The 21,575-nt window shown below is 36.7% G+C and overlaps 1 protein-coding gene across 1 annotated transcript in view; it reads left to right on the top strand.

Annotated features, from left to right (window-relative positions):
- The window catches only part of Cdc5l (cell division cycle 5 like), a 57,790-nt gene extending 38,967 nt beyond the window's left edge, over nt 1-18,823 (top strand). Inside the window, exons 15-16 of the mRNA XM_046426167.2 lie at nt 13,801-14,013; nt 15,139-18,823. Of these exons, the coding sequence (XP_046282123.1) occupies nt 13,801-14,013; nt 15,139-15,243 (318 nt within the window). The 3' untranslated portion in view covers nt 15,244-18,823. The remainder of the gene's footprint in view (nt 1-13,800; nt 14,014-15,138) is intronic.
- The last annotated feature ends 2,752 nt before the right edge of the window (nt 18,824-21,575 follow it).

Here is a 21,575-nt window from a genome sequence, read left to right as displayed (position 1 = left end):
TTCATGTAATTGTTTTGTATGCTGAAATGGTCATACTTGTAAATTTTAATTAATGTCTGATATATTTTATTATATCGATGTTCTATGATTGGTGGTAGAATAGATATTGAACTTGAATTTTAAATTAATGATTAATTTTGTGGACTGGGGATTAGATCCAAGAGCATTTTACCTCTGAGCTACATCCCTAGCCGTTTTGAAATTTTTAAAAAAATTTGAGACAGGGTTTTGCTAAGTTGCTGAGGCTGGCCTCAAACTTGAGATCCTCCTGCCTCAGCTTCCTGAGTTGATGGGTTAACAGACATGCACCATAGTGCCTGGCTTAAATTTAAATTAAAAAAGAAATTTTTATTACAGGGATTTAAAAACATACCTTAAAGTGGACTAGTTTAATGATTCCTCATGTATTACCTGGCTATAATCGTCATCAGAGTATAGCCACTTGTTTAAGTCTCCCATTCACTGTTATTTTGAAGCAAATTCCAGATCTTATAAAATAGAATTATGATGCATAAAATTTGTCAGCATTGATCTCTTTACACATTTATATATTACATATATTTCTATTCATCTGCTTTGGATTGAATTTTACCCTTATTGAGACCCTGTCTCAAAATAAAACATTTTTAAAAAGGGCTGGGAAATATAGCTCAGTGGTAAAGCATCTGGGTTCAATCCCCAGTACCAAAGAGAAAGAAAGAAAGCCAGCTCACTGAGAAGATGGAGGACTCTTGTTCACATCCATTTTGCCGGAAGACTGATTAAGAAGCAGTTTATAGAGGTTGGTGACCAATTGATGCACATCTGATCCTGATTGCCTTGTCATAAGATGCTTTTCAGCTCTGCAAATCTTAAGAACAGAGATCATTGTTTTCTCAGACTATAGTCTTGATACTGACTAGTTGCCCATGTGAAGTTCCTGACATATTACAGGCTAGAGCAGGTAACTGCCCTGAGGCCCTTTTAATGATCATCAAATTCATGGTAATGAAAGAAACATACTTCACTTGAAAAAGGGTCAGGTGAGGTTAAGTAGGGAATTGGCATGAGATCTGGTCTCAGCTCAGCTTTACTAGCTCCAATACTATATTAGATGTTTTAAGAAGACTCTAAAGTATATCTGTAAGTACATGCAGGCTGATTGTCCTTTATCTGAAATGGCTTGGAACTGAAAGTGTTTTGGATTTCAGATTTTGGAATATTTGTGTATATATAACAGGATATCTTGGGGAGAGGACCCAAGTCTGAACACAGAATTCATATATATTTCGTATATGTGTTATACACATAGGCTAAAAGTAACTTTATACAATATTTTAAATAATTTTATGTATTTTGACTGTGGCCTGTCAAATGAAGTTAGGTGGATCAAAATGTTTTGGATTTTGGAACATTTCAGATTTCAGATTAGAGGTGCTCAGCTCATTTTTGTACAAAGATTGAATAGCATTTTTGGAAAAATTTTGGTAAGGTCTGAGGTGTAATGGTCTAAGAAGCCTTCTCTTGGAGACCCTTTGACAAATCAGCTATTGGATGCAATACAACCTCCATAAACATATTGTTTTCTTCAGGATAACTCGTCCTTCAGTTGCTAATGCTTACCTTTTTAAAAAAAAGAACTTAAAAATATGACTTTTTTCCCTGATGATTCTTTGTATTGTAAACCATAAGGTTTTGTATGGGCAGAGGTGAAGATGACTTAAAGTTGCTCTGTCCTCTGTGTATTTCATGCTTCTAAAGTGTATTAAGCAGTCATAGATTGAGCATTTTACAAACCATGCAGATACCTTTCTTTACATTTTAATTATCAGGCAGCAGGTGTAAGATAACTAAAACCAAATATTAAAAGCTATCTTCCATTTCTTCTTTATATGTCTGACGACTGAACTTTATATAGTTTTTTAGCTAAATTAATTTTTTCCTGTGCTTAAGTTTACAATTGTATAAAGTTATTTCCATATTTGCTTGGAATTGTAGCACAACATAGTCGAGCCAAAAGACTTTTATGAAGTTTGAGCTAAATGTAATTGTTGGCAATAAATGGAAACTAATAACTTTGAAGTTTTAAAATCTCCGGTGGATTGGGAGTAGTAAATGAATGACTTAACTGGATGAGGTGAGGTAATTCCCAGATACAGGGTACTAATAATACTAAATGTACCTTGATGACTAATTAAACAGTTTCTGAGCATAAGTATTAAGCTGCTACACCAAGTTGGAAATTGAATATCCATGGAGAGCAGTCAGTGTAAAGCTAATAGAATTATCTTAGCCAGTCATGTTAATTTGTATGACTAATTTTTAAAAAGCACTGTATTAATTTGAAATTCTATGCTCTTAAATTTTTTTTGGATGTGTATTTAAATCCACCTATAATTGGAATGTCTAATATGGGTATTTTTAGAACATGCTGAAGTGTAGTACAGGGAACCTCGTGGAATTAATTGTTCATTCCTTGTTGGGAAGGGGGACTTTTTAGTGGGTGCAGTTGAGAAAACAGCTCATGTCTAGCTCCTGGGATGACTGTCAGCATCAGTTCTTCATCCTAATTGCTTGTTAGAATCATTTGGGGACTTTAAAGACCAAAGGTCTGAGACTATTTAAATTGGAGTTTAGGGCTAGGACACTGGCACTGGCACTGGCATATTTTAAAAGCTCCACGGGTAATTTTAAGTTTAGTCTTGGTTGAAAGCCTCTGATTTAAAAAGACAGGCACCAGGAATATTTGAAGTGGGAGAAGACAAGTGCAAATTATTGTCTCCTCTCCTTGGTTGTGCTGTAAAATTTATGAGGGTGGAAATTTTGTCTTAAAAATCATTCTTGCTCCTTTTGCCTACCACCTTTCTAAAGTTTAGGCTCAGAAACTACTACTTTGATTTTGGGGTTTGGGGAAGGGATTCTTATATTTTATATCCAGAAAAATTGATGATGAGGATTGTCTTTTCCATGGAGATAATGTTTTTACTAATTGGGTGCTTTATTTTCATAATAGCCTTATTGATATATAAATCACATACCATACAGTTTAACTATTTCGAGTTTACAGTTTAGTGGTTTTTAGTATATACATAGTTGTACAACTGTCACTAGTCAATTCTAGAAGATTTTCATCACTTCAGAAAGAAATCCTGTACCTGTTGTTGGTCACTCCCTGTTTTTCCACAACTTGTCCATCCTTAGGAAACCATTAATCTATTTTCTAAATCTGTAGATTTGCCTATTCTGGACATTTCTTTTTTTTAATTTTTTTATTGGTTGTTCAAAACATTATAAAGCTCTTGACATATCATATTTCATACATTAGATTCAAGTTGGTTATGAACTCCCAATTTTACCCCAAATACAGATTGCAGAATCACATCGGTTACACATCCACATTTTTACATAATGCCCTATTAGTAACTGTTGTATTCTGCTACCTTTCCTATCCTCTACCATCCCCCCTCCCTCCCCTCCCATCTTCTCTCTCTACCCCATCCACTGTAATTCATATCTCTCCTTGTTTATTTTCCCATTCCCCTCACAACCTCTTATATGTAATTTTGTATAACAATGAGGGTCTCCCTCCATTACCATGCAATTTCCCTTTTCTCTCCCTTTCCATCCCACCTCATGTATCTGTTTAATGTTAATCTTTTCTTCCTGCTCTTCCTCCCTGCTCTGTTCTTAGTTGCTCTCATTATATCAAAGAAGACATTTGGTATTTGTTTTTTAGGGATTGGCTAGCTTCACTAAGCATAATCTGCTCTAGTGCCATCCATTTCCCTGCAAATTCTATGATTTTGTCATTTTTTAGTGCTGCGTAATACTCCATGGTGTATAAATGCCACATTTTTTTTATCCATTCATCTATTGAAGGGCATCTGGGTTGGTTCCACAGTCTAGCAATTGTGAATTGTGCTGCTATGAACATCGATGTAGCAGTATCCCTGTAGTACGCTCTTTTAAGGTCTTCAGGGAAAAGTCCAAGAAGGGCAATAGCTGGGTCAAATGGTGGTTCCATTCCCAGCTTTCCCAGGAGTCTCCATACTGTTTTCCAGATTGGCCGCACCAGTTTGCAGTCCCACCAGCAATGTACAAGAGTACCCTTTTCCCCACATCCTCTCCAGCACTTGTTGTTGTTTGACTTCATAATGGCTGCCAATCTTACTGGAGTGAGATGGTATCTTAGGGTGGTTTTGATTTGCATTTCTCTGACTGCTAGAGATGATGAGCATTTTTTCATGTACTTGTTGATTGATTGTATGTCCTCCTCTGAGAAGTGTCTGTTCAGGTCTTTGGCCCATTTGTTGATTGGGTTATTTGTTTTCTTATTGTTTAATTTTTTGAGTTCTTTGTATACTCTGGATATTAGGGCTCTATCTGAAGTGTGAGGAGTAAAAATTTGTTCCCATGATGTAGGCTCCCTATTTACCTCTTTTATTGTTTCTCTTGCTGAGAGAAAACTTTTCAGTTTAAGTAAGTCCCATTTGTTGATTTTTGTTATCAACTTTTGTGCTATGGGTGTCCTATTAAGGAATTTGGAGCCCGACCCTACAGTATGTAGATCGGAGCCAACTTTTTCTTCTATCAGACGCAGAGTCTCTGATTTGATATCTAGCTCCTTGATCCACTTTGAGTGAACTTTTGTGCATGGCAAGAGGAGGGGATTCAGTTTCATTTTGTTGCATATGGATTTCCAGTTTTCCCAGCACCATTTGTTGAAGATGCTATCCTCCCTCCATTGCATGCTTTTAGCTCCTTTATCAAATATAAGATAGTTGTAGCTTTGTGGATTAGTCTCTGTGTCCTCTATTCTGTACCATTGGTCCACCCTCCTGTTTTGGTACCAGTACCATGCTGTTTTTGTTACTATTGCTCTGTAATATAGTTTTAAGTCTGGTATCGCTATACCGCCTGATTCGCACTTCCTGCTTAGAATTGCTTTTGCTATTCTGGGTCTTTTATTTTTCCATATGAATTTCATGATTGCTTTATCCATTTCTACAAGAAATGCCGTTGGGATTTTGATTGGCATTGCATTAAACCTATAGAGAACTTTTGGTAATATCGCCATTTTGATGATGTTAGTTCTGCCTATCCATGAACAGGGTATATTTTTCCATCTTCTAAGATCTTCTTCTACTTCTCTTTTTAGGGTTTTGTAGTTTTCATTATATAAATCTTTCACTTCTTTTGTTAGGTTGATTCCCAAGTATTTTATTTTTTTTTGAGGATATTGTGAATGGAGTGTTTTTCCTCATTTCCGTTTCAGAAGTTTTGTCGCTGATATACAGAAATGCCTTTGATTTATGCGTGTTGATTTTATATCCTGCCACTTTGCTGAATTCATTTATTAGTTCTAGTAGTTTTTTTGTAGACCCTTTTGGGTCTTCTAGGTATAGAATCATGTCATCTGCAAATAGTGATAATTTAAGTTCTTCCTTTCCTATTTTTATGCCTTTAATTTCTTTCGTCTGTCTAATTGCTCTGGCCAGTGTTTCGAGAACTATATTGAATAGAAGTGGTGATAGAGGGCATCCCTGTCTTGTTCCAGATTTTAGGGGGAATGCCTTCAATTTTTCTCCATTGAGAATGATGCTAGCCTGAGGCTTAGCATAGATAGCTTTTACAATGTCGAGGTAAGTTCCTGTTATCCCTAGTTTTTCTAATGTTTTGAACATAAAGGGATGCTGTACTTTGTCGAATGCTTTTTCTGCGTCTATTGAGATGATCATATGGTTCTTATTTTTAAGTCTATTGATGTGGTGAATAACATTTATTGATTTCCGTATATTGAACCATCCTTGCATCCCAGGGATGAATCCTACTTGATCATGGTGCACAATTTTTTTGATGTGCCTTTGTATCCGATTCGCCAGAATTTTATTGAGGATTTTTGCATCTATGTTCATCAGAGATATTGGTCTGTAGTTTTCTTTCTTTGAGGTGTCTTTGTCTGGTTTCGGAATCAGGGTGATGTTAGCCTCATAGAATGAATTTGGCAGAGCTCCTTCTTTTTCTATTTCCTGAAATAACTTGAAAAGTATTGGTATTAATTCTTCCTTAAAGGTTTTGTAAAACTCCGCTGTATACCCATCCGGTCCTGGGCTTTTCTTGGTTGGAAGTCTTTTGATTGCTTCTTCTATTTCATCTATTGTTATTGGTCTGTTTAAGTTGTGAGTATCCTCCTGACTCAGTCTGGGCAAATCATATGACTTAAGGAATTTATCAATGTCTTCACTATCTTCTATTTTATTGGAATATAGGTTTTCAAAATAATTTCTAATTGTCTTCTGTATTTCTGTAGTGTCTGTTGTGATATTGCCTTTTTCATCCCGTATGTTAGTGATTTGAGTTCTCTCTCTTCTTCTCTTCGTTAGCATGGCTAAGGGTCTGTCGATCTTATTTATTTTTTCAAAGAACCAACTTTTAGTTTTGTTAATTTTTTCAATAGTTTCTTTTGTTTCAATTTCATTGATTTCCGCTCTGATTTTAATTATTTCTTGCCTTCTGCTACATTTGCTGTTGTTTTGCTCTTCCTTTTCTAGGGCTTTGAGATGAAGTGTGAGCTCATTTATTTGTTGGTTTTTCCTTTTTTTGAGGAATGACCTCCAAGCGATGAATTTCCCTCTTAAAACTGCTTTCATTGTGTCCCATAGATTCCGATATGTTGTGTCTGTATTTTCATTTATCTCTAAGAATTTTTTGATTTCTTCCTTTATGTCTTCTGTAACCCATTGATCATTCAGTAACATATTGTTCATTTTCCATGTGATGTAGGATTTTTCCTTCCGTCTTTTATCATTGATTTCCAGTTTCATTCCATTATGATCAGATAAAATGCATGGTATTATCTCCACCCCTGTATATTTACTGAGGGTTGCCCTATGGCATAATATATGGTCTATTTTTGAGGAGGATCCATGTGCTGCTGAGAAAAAAGTATATCCACTTGATGATGGTTGATATATTCTATATATGTCAGTTAAGTCTAGGTTGTTGATTGTGATATTGAGTTCTATAGTTTCTTTATTCAGCTTTTGTTTGGAGGATCTGTCCAATTGTGAGAGAGGTGTGTTGAAGTCACCCATAATTATTGTGTTGTGGTCTATTTGATTCTTGAACTTGAGGAGAATTTGTTTTATGAACATCGCAGCACCATTATTTGGTGCATAAATATTGATAATTGTTATGTCTTGTTGGTGAATGGTTCCTTTTAACAGTATATAATGTCCTTCCTTATCCCTTTTGATTAATTTAGTCTTGAAGTCAATTTTATTCGATATGAGGATGGCCACCCCTGCTTGCTTACGAGGACCGTGTGCATGGTATATTTTTTCCCAACCTTTCACCTTCAGCCTGTGTATGTCTTTTCCAATCAGATGTGTCTCCTGGAGGCAGCATATTGTTGGATTTGTTTTTTAATCCATGTTACCAGCCTATGTCGCTTTATTGGAGAGTTTAAGCCATTAATGTTTAGAGTTACTATTGATATATGGTTTGTACTTCCAGCCATGTTTGATTATTTATCTTCTTCTTTTTTTTTTTTTTAATTTAGTTTGTTTCTCCATGGTTAGCTTTCCCCCCGCCCTCTGTCTTTATAGAGGCACTTCCCACTGATGGTTTTGGTTATTGTTTTTCATTTCTTCCTCATGTAGTGTTTTGCTCAAGATGCTTTGCAATGCTGGTTTTCTGGCTGCAAATTCTTTTAGCTTTTGTTTATCATGAAAGATTTTTATTTCGTTATCGTACCTGAAGCTTAATTTTGCTGGATACAGAATTCTTGGTTGGCATCCATTGTCTTTCAGTGTTTGAAATACGTTGTTCCAGGATCTTCTCGCTTTCAGCGTCTGTGATGAAAAATCCGTTGTTAACCTTATTGGTTTACCCCTGAATGTAATCTGCCTCCTTTCTCTTGTAGCTTTTAGTATTTTCTCTTTGTTCTGTATATTGGATATCTTCATAACAGTGTGTCTTGGTGTTGGTCTACTGTGATTTTGTGTGCTCGGTGTCCTGTATGCATCTACAATTTGTATATCCGTTTCCTTTTTTATTTCTGGAAAGTTTTCTGTAATTATTTCTTTCAGCAGGTTACTCATTCCCTTGGTTTGAATCTCTGTACCTTCTTCTATCCCGATGACTCGTAGGTTTGGTTTCTTTATGTTATCCCATATCTCTTGGATGTTTTTCTTGTGGTTTTTAACCAGCCTTTCTGAGTTGGCTAGGCTCTTTTCAAGATGATATATTTTGTCTTCATTATCTGATGTTCTGGCTTCTACTTGCTCCACTCTGTTAGTGATACTCTCAATTGAGTTTTTAATTTGGTTTATCGTTTCCTTCATTTCTAGAATTATTGTTTGGTTTTTTTTTTATAATCTCAATCTCCTGATAAAGATGCTTAACTTCTTCTTTTATCTGTCTATGTAATTCATTTTCAAAGTGTTCTTTCACTGTTTGGATTTGCTGTCTCGTATCTTCTTTAAGGTTCCATTCCATCTGTCTAAGGTATTCCTTGAGTTCTTTATATGACCATTTTTCTGCTGACTCTAGGTCCTCCTGAATATTTAGGCTGTCCTTCATTGTTTGTACTCCTTTTCTTCCTTGCTTTTTTATGCTGCTCATGTTACTTCTTGTTCTGTTTGACTGTTGAGTTACTGTTTACTCTTATAGATTTATTTGATGCTTGAGAGGAAAGATATTAGAAGGGAAGGGAAGAAGTCACTAAAGAGAATGAGAGTAGGCAGGTAGAATTCAAGGAAGGGGGAATAAGAAGATTGAAAAGAAATGAAAAGACAAAAGAAACAAGAATAACAAAGATTAGATAATAAAGAAAGAAAGAAAAGACGAAAAAAAATTTTAACAAAAATAATAGTGATAATAAAAAATGAAAATGAAAATAAAAAAAAAATAATAATAAAATAAAAAAAAATTTAAAAAAATAGAAACATTGAAAAAAAATTAAAGAACAACAACAAATAAAAATTGAAAATGAAAGAAAAAGAAGAAAAAAAAAGAAAAAGAAAAGAAAAAAAAATGATAATAATAATAATAATAAATGCAGTCCTAGAGTTCTATTAACTTCTCTTCCAGTAGGTGGAGCTGTGCCCACTGGGCCAAGCTTCTCCTCTCAATAGGTGGGAACCATTCACTGTGCAGCAGCTCTTTCTCCTAGACTGGGCGGGTCTCCAATCCTGAGTGTCTAGGGCCTTGTCTTGTGTTTCCTCAAGCCAGGCCGTGCTCACCTGTGGCGCTCACCACAATACTGGCTACACGCCAGGTCTGCTGCTCCTGGGAGCCCTGTTTTCATGAACACCTGGGCTCACTCTCCCTGTTTGCCTCCCTCAGACCCTAAGTTTGTAGAGCTTGGGGCTGAGATCCCCCAGCGAATTTGCTTGCCCTCCTGTAGCCACGCCCCCGGTAGCTGGTGCAAGAGACCTCAGTTGTCAGCACTGGTGGGAGCGGTAGCCGGGAGTTCCGCGCCGCGAGTCCGCGCCACTCCTGATTCCCTCGGTCTGGTTATTGCGTTCACAGGAGAGCTGGGAATGGCCCTTAAGGTTTCCCCGCTGTGTGGAGAGAGATGGCTAGGGGATTACACACCTGTCGCGCTGGTTTCAATGCAGTTATCTCCTCCGCCCGTGACGCCATTTCTCTGCCATGGTGATATCCCATGCAAATCGTGACCGTTTGTTCCCTTTGCCGGGTGACCAATGCAACGGGTGGGTCCTGACTGTCTCTCCCAATCCCCGTTTCAGTCCTGTGGCCACTGCCTATGAAGGCTCGGTTGGCTTTTACCTCTGTAAGTTCCTAAGGGCCGGCCAATTATTTCAGCGGGATCGTTAGTGCTGAGTCACACGAAGCAGGCGAACCGGAGCTTAATTGCCTCCGATTCGGGCTCTGTGTGTGTGTTCTGAGGGGCCCAGCCTGTACACCCCAGATCCACGTCAGCTCAGCATTGCCTAGTGATCCTGAGCAAACAGCATTTAGACAGTTTACGGCTCCCTATGCCTGCGCAGTTGAAGATGTCAGAGACTTGATCTCTCTGCGCCTGCCACCATGTTACATCTCCTCAATGATATTCATGTTGCCCTTACAGCTTCCTGGTATAAGCAAGTTCTTGGGATTATACAAACTGCTGCTTCTGTTTCCAGTCCAGATTTCTAGAAATGAAACCCTGCCGCCGTCGCCTCCGTCTCTGGGCCGCGCTGACGAGCGTCGCGCTTGTCTGCGACCGTAGCAGAGCCGCCCTGGCCTCCGCAGCTCTTCAGCCCGGTGCCAGGCCCCAGGGGCCCAAGTGGCTGCCGCCGCGGCTCTCCGTCCCCCTCCTCCGGACCACGGGTCCCCTGGCAGGGGGGTGCAGAACGACCCCAGAGCAGGCTCTGCCCGAAGGTGCAGCGGCGAACAGGCCACAGAGACGCTCGAGGCTGCAGTCCAGCCTTCAGAGGACAGGGCTCGGCACGCAGCCCAGCTCCAACCTCTAGGTGCGGCTGCCGGACAGTGTATACAGAGCCATCAAGACAGCAAGCAGAAAGCAAATGGCGGCTCCCGCGGAGTGGATTTTCGGCACAGAAACCACAGCCCCGCCAACAATCCCAATCCACAAACTCTCCCTGTATAAAAAATATTCAAAAAAAAAAAGAAAAAAAAAGGCGGGGCTCACTGAGCTTTCTTTGCCTCGGGTACTTACAATCCACTGCTGATTACACATTCTTCTGGACATTTCATATAAGTGTAATCATCTAATTGTCTTTCGTGGCTGGCTTTTTTCACTAAACATGATGTTTTCGAGGTTTATCCATGTTGCAGCGTGTATTAATACTTCATTTCTTCTTATGGTTGAATAATATTTCATTGTATAGCCAATGCCACATTTTGTTCATCCATTTATCAGTTGATAGATATTTGGGTTGTTTCTACCTTTTGGCTACTATGAATAGTGTTGCTTATGAACAGTGGGGTTGAGGTTTTTGTGTGGGCATGTTTTCAGTTCTCTTGGTGTATGTGGAGCAAAATTGCTGGGTCAGTGTACTTGGATACTTTCTTCACCTCATTTGAACTTTAGGGTTAGAAAATCTTCCTGTAGAGTTGAAGAACACCTCAAGTTCCATGTTCTAATAATATCACTGTGTAGGACCGAGGTCTTGTATATGTTATTTGATCTGGCATTTCTCAAAAGGCAGACTTCCCACTTAAAAAGAAGGAACAGCTGTTCTTGTTTTATTTCCAGGAGGGGTCCACAAAGTCTCTTATTAAAGTTGGAAGGAATTTAAAGAAGATTTTAAAATCTCCTCTGTAATCCCTTAGTCATTAGAGGAGAGCAAAATGGTTGAACTTAATAGTATCTGTAAAATAATAATTGTAATCAGAGTGAACATTTGTTGACTGCTCATTCCATACCAGATCGTGCGTGGCCAAGGGTTTTTATATATATTATTTGATTTAAACTTCATAATAACTTTTAGCAATGACTGCCATTTTACTACTGAGAGAGAAATGCATACACAGAGGTTAAATAACTTGCATCAGCTCAAAAAAGCTGGGTGGCCCTGCTGGGTAGGAAGAGTGCATCTTTTATCTGCTATACCATGCTGCCTACCTTCACCAGTATTTGATGACACTTCTAGAAGACATATTGGGCCATAGAACTTAACTTTGATTTATTATCTATTTGAGGACAATGGGTTCTTTATAAATGATATTAACAGTTTACATGGATTTACTTTTCAATTGAAGAAGAATAAAAACTTTTATAAAATGCTGAAGAAATAAGTGATTTTAAAGGAGGTTTATTCAATTTTAGATCCATCTCATGTTCCTAAGGCATATGCCTGCAATGCCATCCTCCTCCCCTATTTTACTTTGACTAAGGTAGAGATGGATAGGTATGAAGTGCTACTTTTCCAGAAATACAATACTTTGACTTTTTTTTTTTGCATATTCTGATCATAAGGCGCTGAGATTGTACCTGTTTGTTTTGAAATCAGATGTTAGGCATTGAAGTGGATGTTTCAGAGTTGTTGTCATCGAAAATTAAGTGTTTGTTCTGGTGATTTTTATTGTTTCTAACACTTACAAAATATCCTAGGTATGATTTTTATGTCAGCATTTTGCATTTGACAGTATTTTTCTCCATGGTGCCATTTCTGCATACCATGTTTTCCCACCCCACATTTAATATCTGAGAAAAAATAATATTTGGGGGCTGCGGCTGTACTCAGTGGTAGAGCGCTTGCCTAGCACGTGCGAGGCGCTGGGTTTGATCTTCAGCACCACATAAAAATAAGTAAATAAAATAAATATATGTGTCTAACTACAACTAAAAAATAGTTTAAAGAAAAAGGAAGAATAATATTTGTATTATCACATTGTCTTCCTTCTCTTAAGGTGCTCTTAGATACATAATTTTGTACTACACATTGCAGAGTATCATTTGGGTATAGATTATCCTGAAACTACCTAGTTCTGGTTTCTTATAGAAATCACTTGATGGAATCAATTTCAGAGAGAGAGAGAGAGAAAGAGAGAAGGAGGTGGTGGTAGTGGTAGGGGAGAAGCTGACAGACCCAGAGAAATTAACACAGCTTTAGTAATTATTCCTAAGGCTTTGACCTCATAATTGCAGATCACTTTAAAATGTGAAGTGATAATATTGTGGGGATGTAGACTCTGTTCCTAGAGATGATATTGTGCTTATGGGATTTTGCATTATACCCCTGCTTCTTCTCATCCCTTTTCTGAGCTGGGGCTTTCTCTGCTGTCCTGTATCAGTATACATGCTCCAGAATTTTGTTGAAATGTTTCCTCTGTTAATTGTTGTCTCTTCTTTGTTCTTTTGTGAATTTTTATATTTTAATTTTTCCCTTAATTTAGAGTGATCTGAGAAGGTACCAACTTTGTTCCATGTACATATTTAATAGTAAAGCACTCATTTCTCTTAATTTTATTTTATCTTTTAACTTCTCAAATTAAAAATTGTGTCATTGATTTCCTTTTCCTTTTATGAATTTTATGCCAGAATTAGGATGTAGTAGTTTGAGGGGATTTTATATTTGGTTCTAACTTGGTATATTAATTGGATGACATATTATCCACTTACTAAAAACAGACTGTACATATATAATACAGAAGTGCATTTTTTTTGGGTACAGGGATTGAACTCAGGGGCACTCGACCACTGAACCATATCCTCAGGCCTTTTTCATATTTTATGTAGAGACAGGGTCTCATTGAGTTGCTTAGGGCCTTGATAAGTTGCTGAGGCTGGCTTTAACTCACCATCCTCCTGTCTCAGTTTCCCGTGTCACTGGGATTACAGGCATGTGCCATCATGCCCAGCTTAGAAGTGCATTTTTGAGATATAAATGATGAACATGGGCTGCTTGCTGCCAGTCCAAAATCGATACAGAAACAAAACAATAGCAGAAGCCATTTTCAGAAATTAGATAGGAGTATTCCCATACTGTGAAAATCAAGCCTGCTTTGAGATGGGTGAAGTTATTATAAAATATAGTAGATTGGGATGGACTTATGGCTCAGTGGTAGAGCGCTTGCCTAGCTTAGGTTCCATTCTCAGCACGGCATATAAATAAATGAATAAAATAAAGGTCCATCAACATCTAAATCAATATTAAAAAAAAAGATAATAGATTATTTAGGACTAACCTGGAAAACTCACCAGGTGCAAGATAAATTCTTCCTAATTCTGTGTTATAGTAGTTGAGATATAAGGAGCTCTAGTGTGTTTTGAGGCACATAGATGAATCAGTGGTACTATTTTGACTATTATTTAAATGTATGTCTATGTATCTCCCCCTTCCTCAGATAAACAGGGGTCACATGACGACGGAAGCTAAGAGAGCTGCAAAAATGGAAAAGAAGATGAAAATTTTGCTTGGAGGTTACCAGTCTCGTGCTATGGGGCTCATGAAACAGTTGAATGACTTGTGGGACCAAATTGAGCAGGCTCACTTAGAGTTACGCACTTTTGAAGAACTCAAAAAACATGAAGATTCTGCTATTCCCCGGAGGCTAGAGGTAATATTTCGTTTTGCCTCAAAACATTGCTTAGAAGGACAATTGAAAAGAATTATCAGAGCTTTCCTTTTACTTTCTCTTATGCAGGGTATCTGAAGTTGGTATTGTCAGCTCTTTTTCTTTCTTTCCTTTTTTTTTTTTTTTTAATTTATGTGTTCTCACATTTTTATTGGTACATTATAGTTGTACATAATGGTGGAGTTTGTTGTTAGATTTTCGTTCATGCACTCAAGATAACAATATAATTTGGCCAGATAACAATATAAAAAGGCAGGCCTTTTTCAAGAAGAGTCTCCCCTTTTTGATTTTTTATTTTAGACCTGCCTATGTGTAGATGGCTAGACCAGGAAAATGATGGCTCCAAGGACATTCTTATTTTTCTCTCTTATGTGTTGACACACTGTGAAATGGAAAAAACTCTTTTTTAGTGTTTTTATTGTTCATTATAATTGTATAGAATAGTGTGATTCATTGTGACACATTCATACATACATATAATTTGCTCAATACCACCCTCAGTGCTTCCCCTATCCCTCCTCTGATCCCCTTTCTTGATCTTACTGTTCTTCTTTCTATTTTCATGAGATCCCCTTTTTGTTCCTTTTTTCTCTTTAGCTTCTGCACACAAGAGAAAATATGGAATAACTGATTCTTGTGATTTGTCCCCCTACAGTTTAATTGCATCCCATTTGCTCTATGAGGAGCAGCTAAAGCAGTGCCCTTTTGTTTTATAACTTGGGATGCTGGGAACCTAGCTAGTTATTCCAGAACATCAAATGGCCAGGTGTGGTTTAGATTTATCTCCTAAGTGTGCATGACAGTTCCTGCCCAGTTAAAAGGACAGTCAGGGCTTATTTTAGTGCATTTATTTATTTTAGTGCATTATAGGTCAGTACTGGTTTGTTTATTCCGGGTTGCAGATATTTTACAAGGTGGTAATCATAAAACCAAAGCAAAGTATGGCTGTAATACTGGTTTTACAGTGAAAGTATTTGCTCTGTTTGTTTCTCTTTGGGGAATGTGTGCCTCCCAGCTGTTGCTAAGATGACAAAGTAGCATCAGATGTCTTTACTTTTCAGTGTACTTACACATAAAATAATTATTTAATGTTTTTATCTCTTCAAGTGCCTAAAAGAAGATGTGCAGCGACAACAGGACAGAGAGAAAGAGCTTCAGCATAGATATGCTGATTTACTGCTGGAGAAGGAGACTTTACAGTCAAAATTCTGAAGCACAGTTTATATTCTGTCACAGGACAAATTAATTGCTGGTTTTCATACTCTGCAAAGCTGAAACTGATGTTTATCTTCATTGACAAATTTACCCACCATCTGTGGTTTTTTGGTTGTTTATTTTAAATGATATCGATCTTACGTTCTATGTTAAAGACTTTTAATGCACCAGGACGGATAAGGGTTTAAATTATTAAGATGATCATTCTTTTATCAGTGTCATGTTTGCAAGAATTTTTAGTTTTGGCCTTTTAATTTAAAAAGCCTGACTCTAAATTGCTGCCTGTGAGTAAACCCTTGAATAAAAATAAAATATAAAAAATTGAGAATGTAGCCTTTTGTTTGAAGTAATTAGAGTTACCACAAATCAGCAACTTTGTACTCTGTGTCACATTTAATGAGTAAGTCATAGGTAACCAGAATGACAATCCAGTGTCTTCAATCCTCAAGAGGCAACCCTATATAGAGCATAGAGTGGTCATTTCTCTACACTGACTAGATTAAATTCTTAATACCTCAGAATTTTTTTTTTCAGTGTCACTTTAGGGAAGGCCTCTTTGTCAGCTACTTAGACAGTGTATGGATTATAACTTGAAAGGTTTAATTTTCCTTGACCTGTTATTTTCTTGTAATTATGTTTTTGACAAAGGCCATCTTAAAAGTTGATTTCAACAAGGCCGTCATATTTTATTAAAGCTCTGTATTTGGCTTAACAGGTCAATTACACAGCTATAGAATTTGGGGAATAGAATAAGAGATGAAAACATTAAATAATTATTTCATGTGCAAGCACTAGGAAGATCTAATTTTATAACAATTCATATAAAATTATTTAGTACAGTATTAGTTGCTTACAAGCTCAGTATAGGCCAAATTATGTGTTGGACTCAGAAAAAAGTTTGCTCAATCTTAGAAATTAGGGACTAGAAGGAGGAAGGAGGCACTCATTTATTCATCCATTCATTCACTCACTCATTCACCAGCTGTGTATTGTGCTAGAGTCTTGGAGATAGAACAAAGATTAAAGTAGTCTTGGTTCTGGTTTTGTGGCCCTTACAGTCTGTTGAGAATGACAGACAATTTGAAATTCATATTTTTTGGGGTGACTCTTTATGTGTCAGTGATTTGAGTATTGGAGATGAGCAGTTTTTAAAACAAAGTTCTTTTCTCAGTGACATTAGTTGGGAAGGAATACTAAACATGTTCAGATCATGAATTTTAGATTTTATGGAGGAAATTTTAGATTTTATGGGGAAAATTAAAATAGGATGATATTATCAAAGCGATCTCATGAAAAATCTAACATTTCCGATAACGTGGGATTGCCACTTTGGAAAGAGCTGTCCTCATGAGATTCAGAGAAAGCACATTCTAGGGGCGTTAGTATGGTATGATTGAATAGGCCCACATGTATAAGGACATGGTAAGAAATTGGGTCTTAAGTACAAAGGGAAGTTATGAGAACATTTTAAAGAAAGGAATGACAGATCAGATTTTTTTTAGAAACATTACTTCTGGCCATATTACATAATGTCTCACTTAGTTGAAGATAGGGAAGCCAGTTAATTAAGGAGTCCTACTCAGTAAACTAGACAAATAGTAATAGGGTCTCAAACCGGTTGAGGCTGGGTGGGGTGGGGTAGGAGGATGGAGCTAGGTGGAGAGATTTGCCAGGTAATACTTCTATAGTCTTAGAGCATAAATTGATATTTTCCTGGTATCTAGTCACTTAGTTCTACTTTTTCTAGAAATTTTTCCTGGTTTTTCTAGGAAATAATATCCTTTATGGATAATGATAATATTTCTTTAATGCATTTATTTCATTTTCATTGCATGTTTTGTTGGCTGATATGTTTAGAACAATGTTAAATGATGATGTTGGTGGATGTTCTTGTTTTGTTTCTGGTTTTAATGGGAATATCCATAGTGTTTTAAGTTGGCCTTTTGAGTTAGATGTTCTTTATATAGAAAGGTAGTATCTCTGTTTTTAACTCTTAAAGATTTTGAATTAGAAATCACTCTTGAATCTCATCAAATAGACTTTGGGGGCATTTATTTAATATGATCATATAGTTTTTGTCATTTTGGTATGTTGATGACTTATATTAATGAATGTTGCAACATTAAACTCTCTACTCCTAGAATCAGTTAGATTCATTTTTAAAAATTGTTTTTAAGCAGTTCATTGTTTATTTGCATTTGTGTAGACTTGAATTATAAGGGTTTGAAATAGCTGATCTAATTAAAGACTCACTTTGTTTTCAAAATTTGAAATAATACACATACTAAGAGCACCCCCCCACCCCAAAATCACCAAATTGCAAAATTTCGAAATGGGCAGTCTCAGTTATAAGCTACTTATGCTTTTGTCATATGCAGTGTCCCTTTCTCTGGTAAATAGACACACTATCATCCTTTGTTAGTGTTCCGGAATGCCCAGGGTTCTTTACTAGCACCATGCTGACAGTCTACTGACTGTTGTAACCTTCATGTTGGTCATGTTTTCTCTTGGGCACTCATTAAGTGTTAGTGTTAAACTAGTGTTGAAAACATGTTCAAGTCTCAGTAACTCTGGGACCAAATTTAAATCTGATTGAGATTTAAACCACCACCATGAGTAAGGGTCCTCTTTGAAAAATTAGAACTAATGCCAGCAAAACAAAGACTAATATCAAAGAAAAACTATCGTACAGTGATAGCTGAAGTATGCCATCTAACCATGGATCCTCCCTGGGAATGCATTTCTCTTAAAATGTGACTGTCCTGTTGGTCTTTTAGAATTTGACTGACTTATCTATTATTCAGGGAAGTTTACATGTTTATATAGGTGAAATAGGTGTTTTGGGCTATTGGACAAATAATGACATTGGGATTTTGCTAGCTCTGCAAAGTAAATAGGAGGGTTGTATGTATTTTTCTGTGCATTAAGCAGTTACAGCTGGGAATGACTTGATCCAAGAAAGATTCAAAGAGTGTGCTTGTGAAATTTGAGTTCAGAGCCCTGTTTGGAAATGATTTCTCAATAATTGTCAGTTTCATGATTACTAGTATGCTACCCATTTTTAAGTTTAAGCAACTTTATAAAATTTTAAATTTTGTTTTAAATTGTATTTCTCCTTTTGTTATTTGCTAAATTTTAGTAATTTGTACTCTTCCAGAATTTTTTTTTGTTTTTAAAAAATGATTTAAAATAAGAGTTTTAATAGAAATCTCTTTTCAATTAATTATACTACTTTTAAGAAATTTGCTTTCTCTTAGTTCTGCCACTTTTTTACTTCATTAGTCTTGTTAAAGATATGCCTTTTCCCTTCAGAAAACTAATGTTTTATCAGTGTGATTTTGATATAAAATGCATTCATTTCTTATATTATTTGCTTTTTTTCTAGATTTTTTTCCTCTTTTTATGTGATGCTTATTTTTTGTATGTATGCATTTGTCTATGTTGAAGGCTTTTGAGTTTTCCCTAAGTTCAAAATGTTAACATCCCAGCCATTTTTATATGTAGTAGCCTTGTTTTCTAAGTAGTTTATTGTTACGTTTTAAATTTTTGATTCAGCAATTAAGAATACTTAAAAATTTGTGTGTGCTTGGCTTTTTTGTTTTAAAAATTTTTGCCACTTGTAGGATTTTTACATTATGGGGAAAAAACATGGTTATATAATTTTGCTTTTGCTTTTTAGAATTTATTGAAGTTTTAGAACCTAGCATCCTTAAAACATGTTCTATGGATGTTTTAAGTGAATGTGAATTCAGTTTGCTTGTGACAGAGGTGAATATGTATTTATCACTAAATTTAATTATATTATTGAGATTTTAATTTTCTTTTTGTGTTATAAACATCGTAGAATAATAGTGTTATTTCTCTCAATTTTGTCAAGAGCTTTGCTTTGTATATTTTGATACGGCTTAGTAAATAATACTTGTGTTACGTACAATTTCTAAGAAAGATTTACTAAAGTTGTTTTTGTTCTATTTTCTGCCTTGAATTTTACTTTCTTTGATAGTAAGAGTATTTCTTTTCTTTTTGTTTATACTTGCTTGCTAAATTTCCTTATTTTTAACTTTTACATATACTTTTTTAGTTGTCTCTCAAATAGCAACAGATCTTGATATTTTATATTTCAACCCTTTTAGAGAGACTTTGCATTTTAATAGGGTCTAATCCATTTACTTTTATGTTAATTACTGGCTGGAGTCTGCTGTGATCATGTTTTATGTTTTCTCACTGATTTCTGTTTTCTAAATGGACTGTAATTTCCTGTCTTTAATTTTCTTAGTGATTTAGAAAATATACATCCTGTTGTAAACTTTGCAAATAATTATGGCATTATTTAGGATCCATTCAGGAGAAAGAAATTATAACAGGAATTGAACAAGGATGATCAGGATGAAGAATTATTATCCGGTAATAGAGAATTAACTACTAAGAGAGGAAAGAAATGTCTAAAGAATACAGTAAAAGGAGATGTAGGAAGCAACCACCACCTGTAGACTGGGAGAGAAACTGAGGAAGGAACAGGTTTGGAAGAGCCCTTCCCCTCCCCACACACCTGAGACTTGCATCTCTTTGAAGAAGGTGTGGATGGAAAAGTTTGTTGAGGTGCCAAGGTCTGGTGTGGCAGCAGGGTGCCAACCAAGGACACTTGCTAGGAAGTCACTTGCTGGGGTGATAATGACACTTGGGGGAAAACCACTTGAGAGGGCACCTGCAAAACTCTGGAGGGCAAGTGCCGTTGGGTGTTCCGCACAGAGAATCCTCCCCACAGAGAATCACAGCGGAGAATCCTCATGCTGGCAAGGAAGCCACGTGCAGACAGGGAAGAGTGCCAGAACCAGGAGAAGCAAAGCCCCTTCCAGTTGTGTTCCTCAGTGCTTGCAATGTGTCCACTGGCACTGTGGTGGGCATGTCCCCCAAGAGTTTACGTGTGGAAACCTAATTCCCATTACAACACTGTCAAGAGTGTAACTTCGGAGAGATGATCAGATCTGCCCTCATGAGTGGATTAGTGCTGTTTTTAAAGGAGCGGGGTCATGTGAACAAGGATGCGGTTGGCCTCCTTCTCTCATGCATGTGCTGTCTTGCCCTTCTATCTTCTACCATGGTATGTGACCAGTAAGAAGACCCTTGCCAGGTGTGGGCACCTTGACCTTGTACTTCCTGGCCTCCACAACTGTAAGAAATACATTTCTGTTCTTCATGAATTACCCCATGTTGGGTATTCTGTTAAAGCAGCACAAAACAGACTTCTTTTGCAAAAATATTTCTAAGTTACAACTCCAGTATCACAAAACAGAGGATAAGGATGAATCTTGAGCTGGCACAATGACCATTATCTTACATAACCACTCTTTAGCCTGAAGTGTCTTGACTTTTGAATGGTTTGAAAATATACCTTAGATGATTTCAATCCTTTAAAATTGGTTGAAACTGTTTTATGGTCCAACATACGTTTTGTCTTGGTAACTGTTCCTTGTGTGTATTCTGCATCTGTAATGTTCTGTAGGTACCAATAAGGTCAAATTGAGCCATATAATCCAAGTCTTCTATATTAATAGCTTTTTCTCGACTGGTTCTTTAAATTGCTGAGGGAGGTATATTGAAATCATTAACTCTGTATTTGCGTAGTCCTCAGCTCTGTCAATTTTGGCTTCATCTATTTAGCAGTTTTGTTACTGTCTGCACACACATTAAGGATTATTATGTTATGAGGAATTATCCCCTTTGCTATTATAAAATATTCTTCATAGCTGGCATCATCCTCTGTCCTGTAGCCTGTTTTGCACAATATAGCTCGCTCATTCTTTTGCTTTTCACCTTTCTATGTTACAGTGGGTTTTGAAATTTTTTTTTAAATTTTTGTAGTTGTAGACGGACACCATACATTTATTTTATTTGTTATACATGATGGCAGAATACAATTCATTTCATATTACACATACCGAGCACAATTTTTCAAGACACTGGTTGTACACAAAGTATTTTTACACCATTCATGTCTTATACATGTACTTAGGGTAATCATTTCTAACTCATTCTACCATCATTCGTACCTCCTTACCCCCTCCTTTCCCTTCCTACCCCTTTGCCCTATCTAAAGTTCCTCCATTCCTCCCATGCTCCCCCTGCCCAGTCGCCATTATGCATCTTCATCCTTATATCAAAGAAAACATTTGGCCTTTGGTTTTTTGGGATTGGCTTGCTTTGCTTAGCATTATGTTCTCCAACTTCATCCATTTACCTGCAAATGTCATGATTTTATTTTTTTAATGCTGAGTAATGTTCCTTTGTGAATATATACTAAAGTTTCCCTATCCATTCATCTACTGAAG

The sequence above is a fragment of the Marmota monax genome, unplaced genomic scaffold (assembly GCF_021218885.2).
Source record: "Marmota monax isolate L192 unplaced genomic scaffold, Marmota_monax_Labrador192_F-V1.1 WCK01_AAM20220418_F8-fsc00187, whole genome shotgun sequence".
Classification (NCBI taxonomy): Eukaryota; Metazoa; Chordata; class Mammalia; order Rodentia; family Sciuridae; genus Marmota; species Marmota monax.
This window is presented reverse-complemented; position numbering and strand designations above follow the sequence as displayed.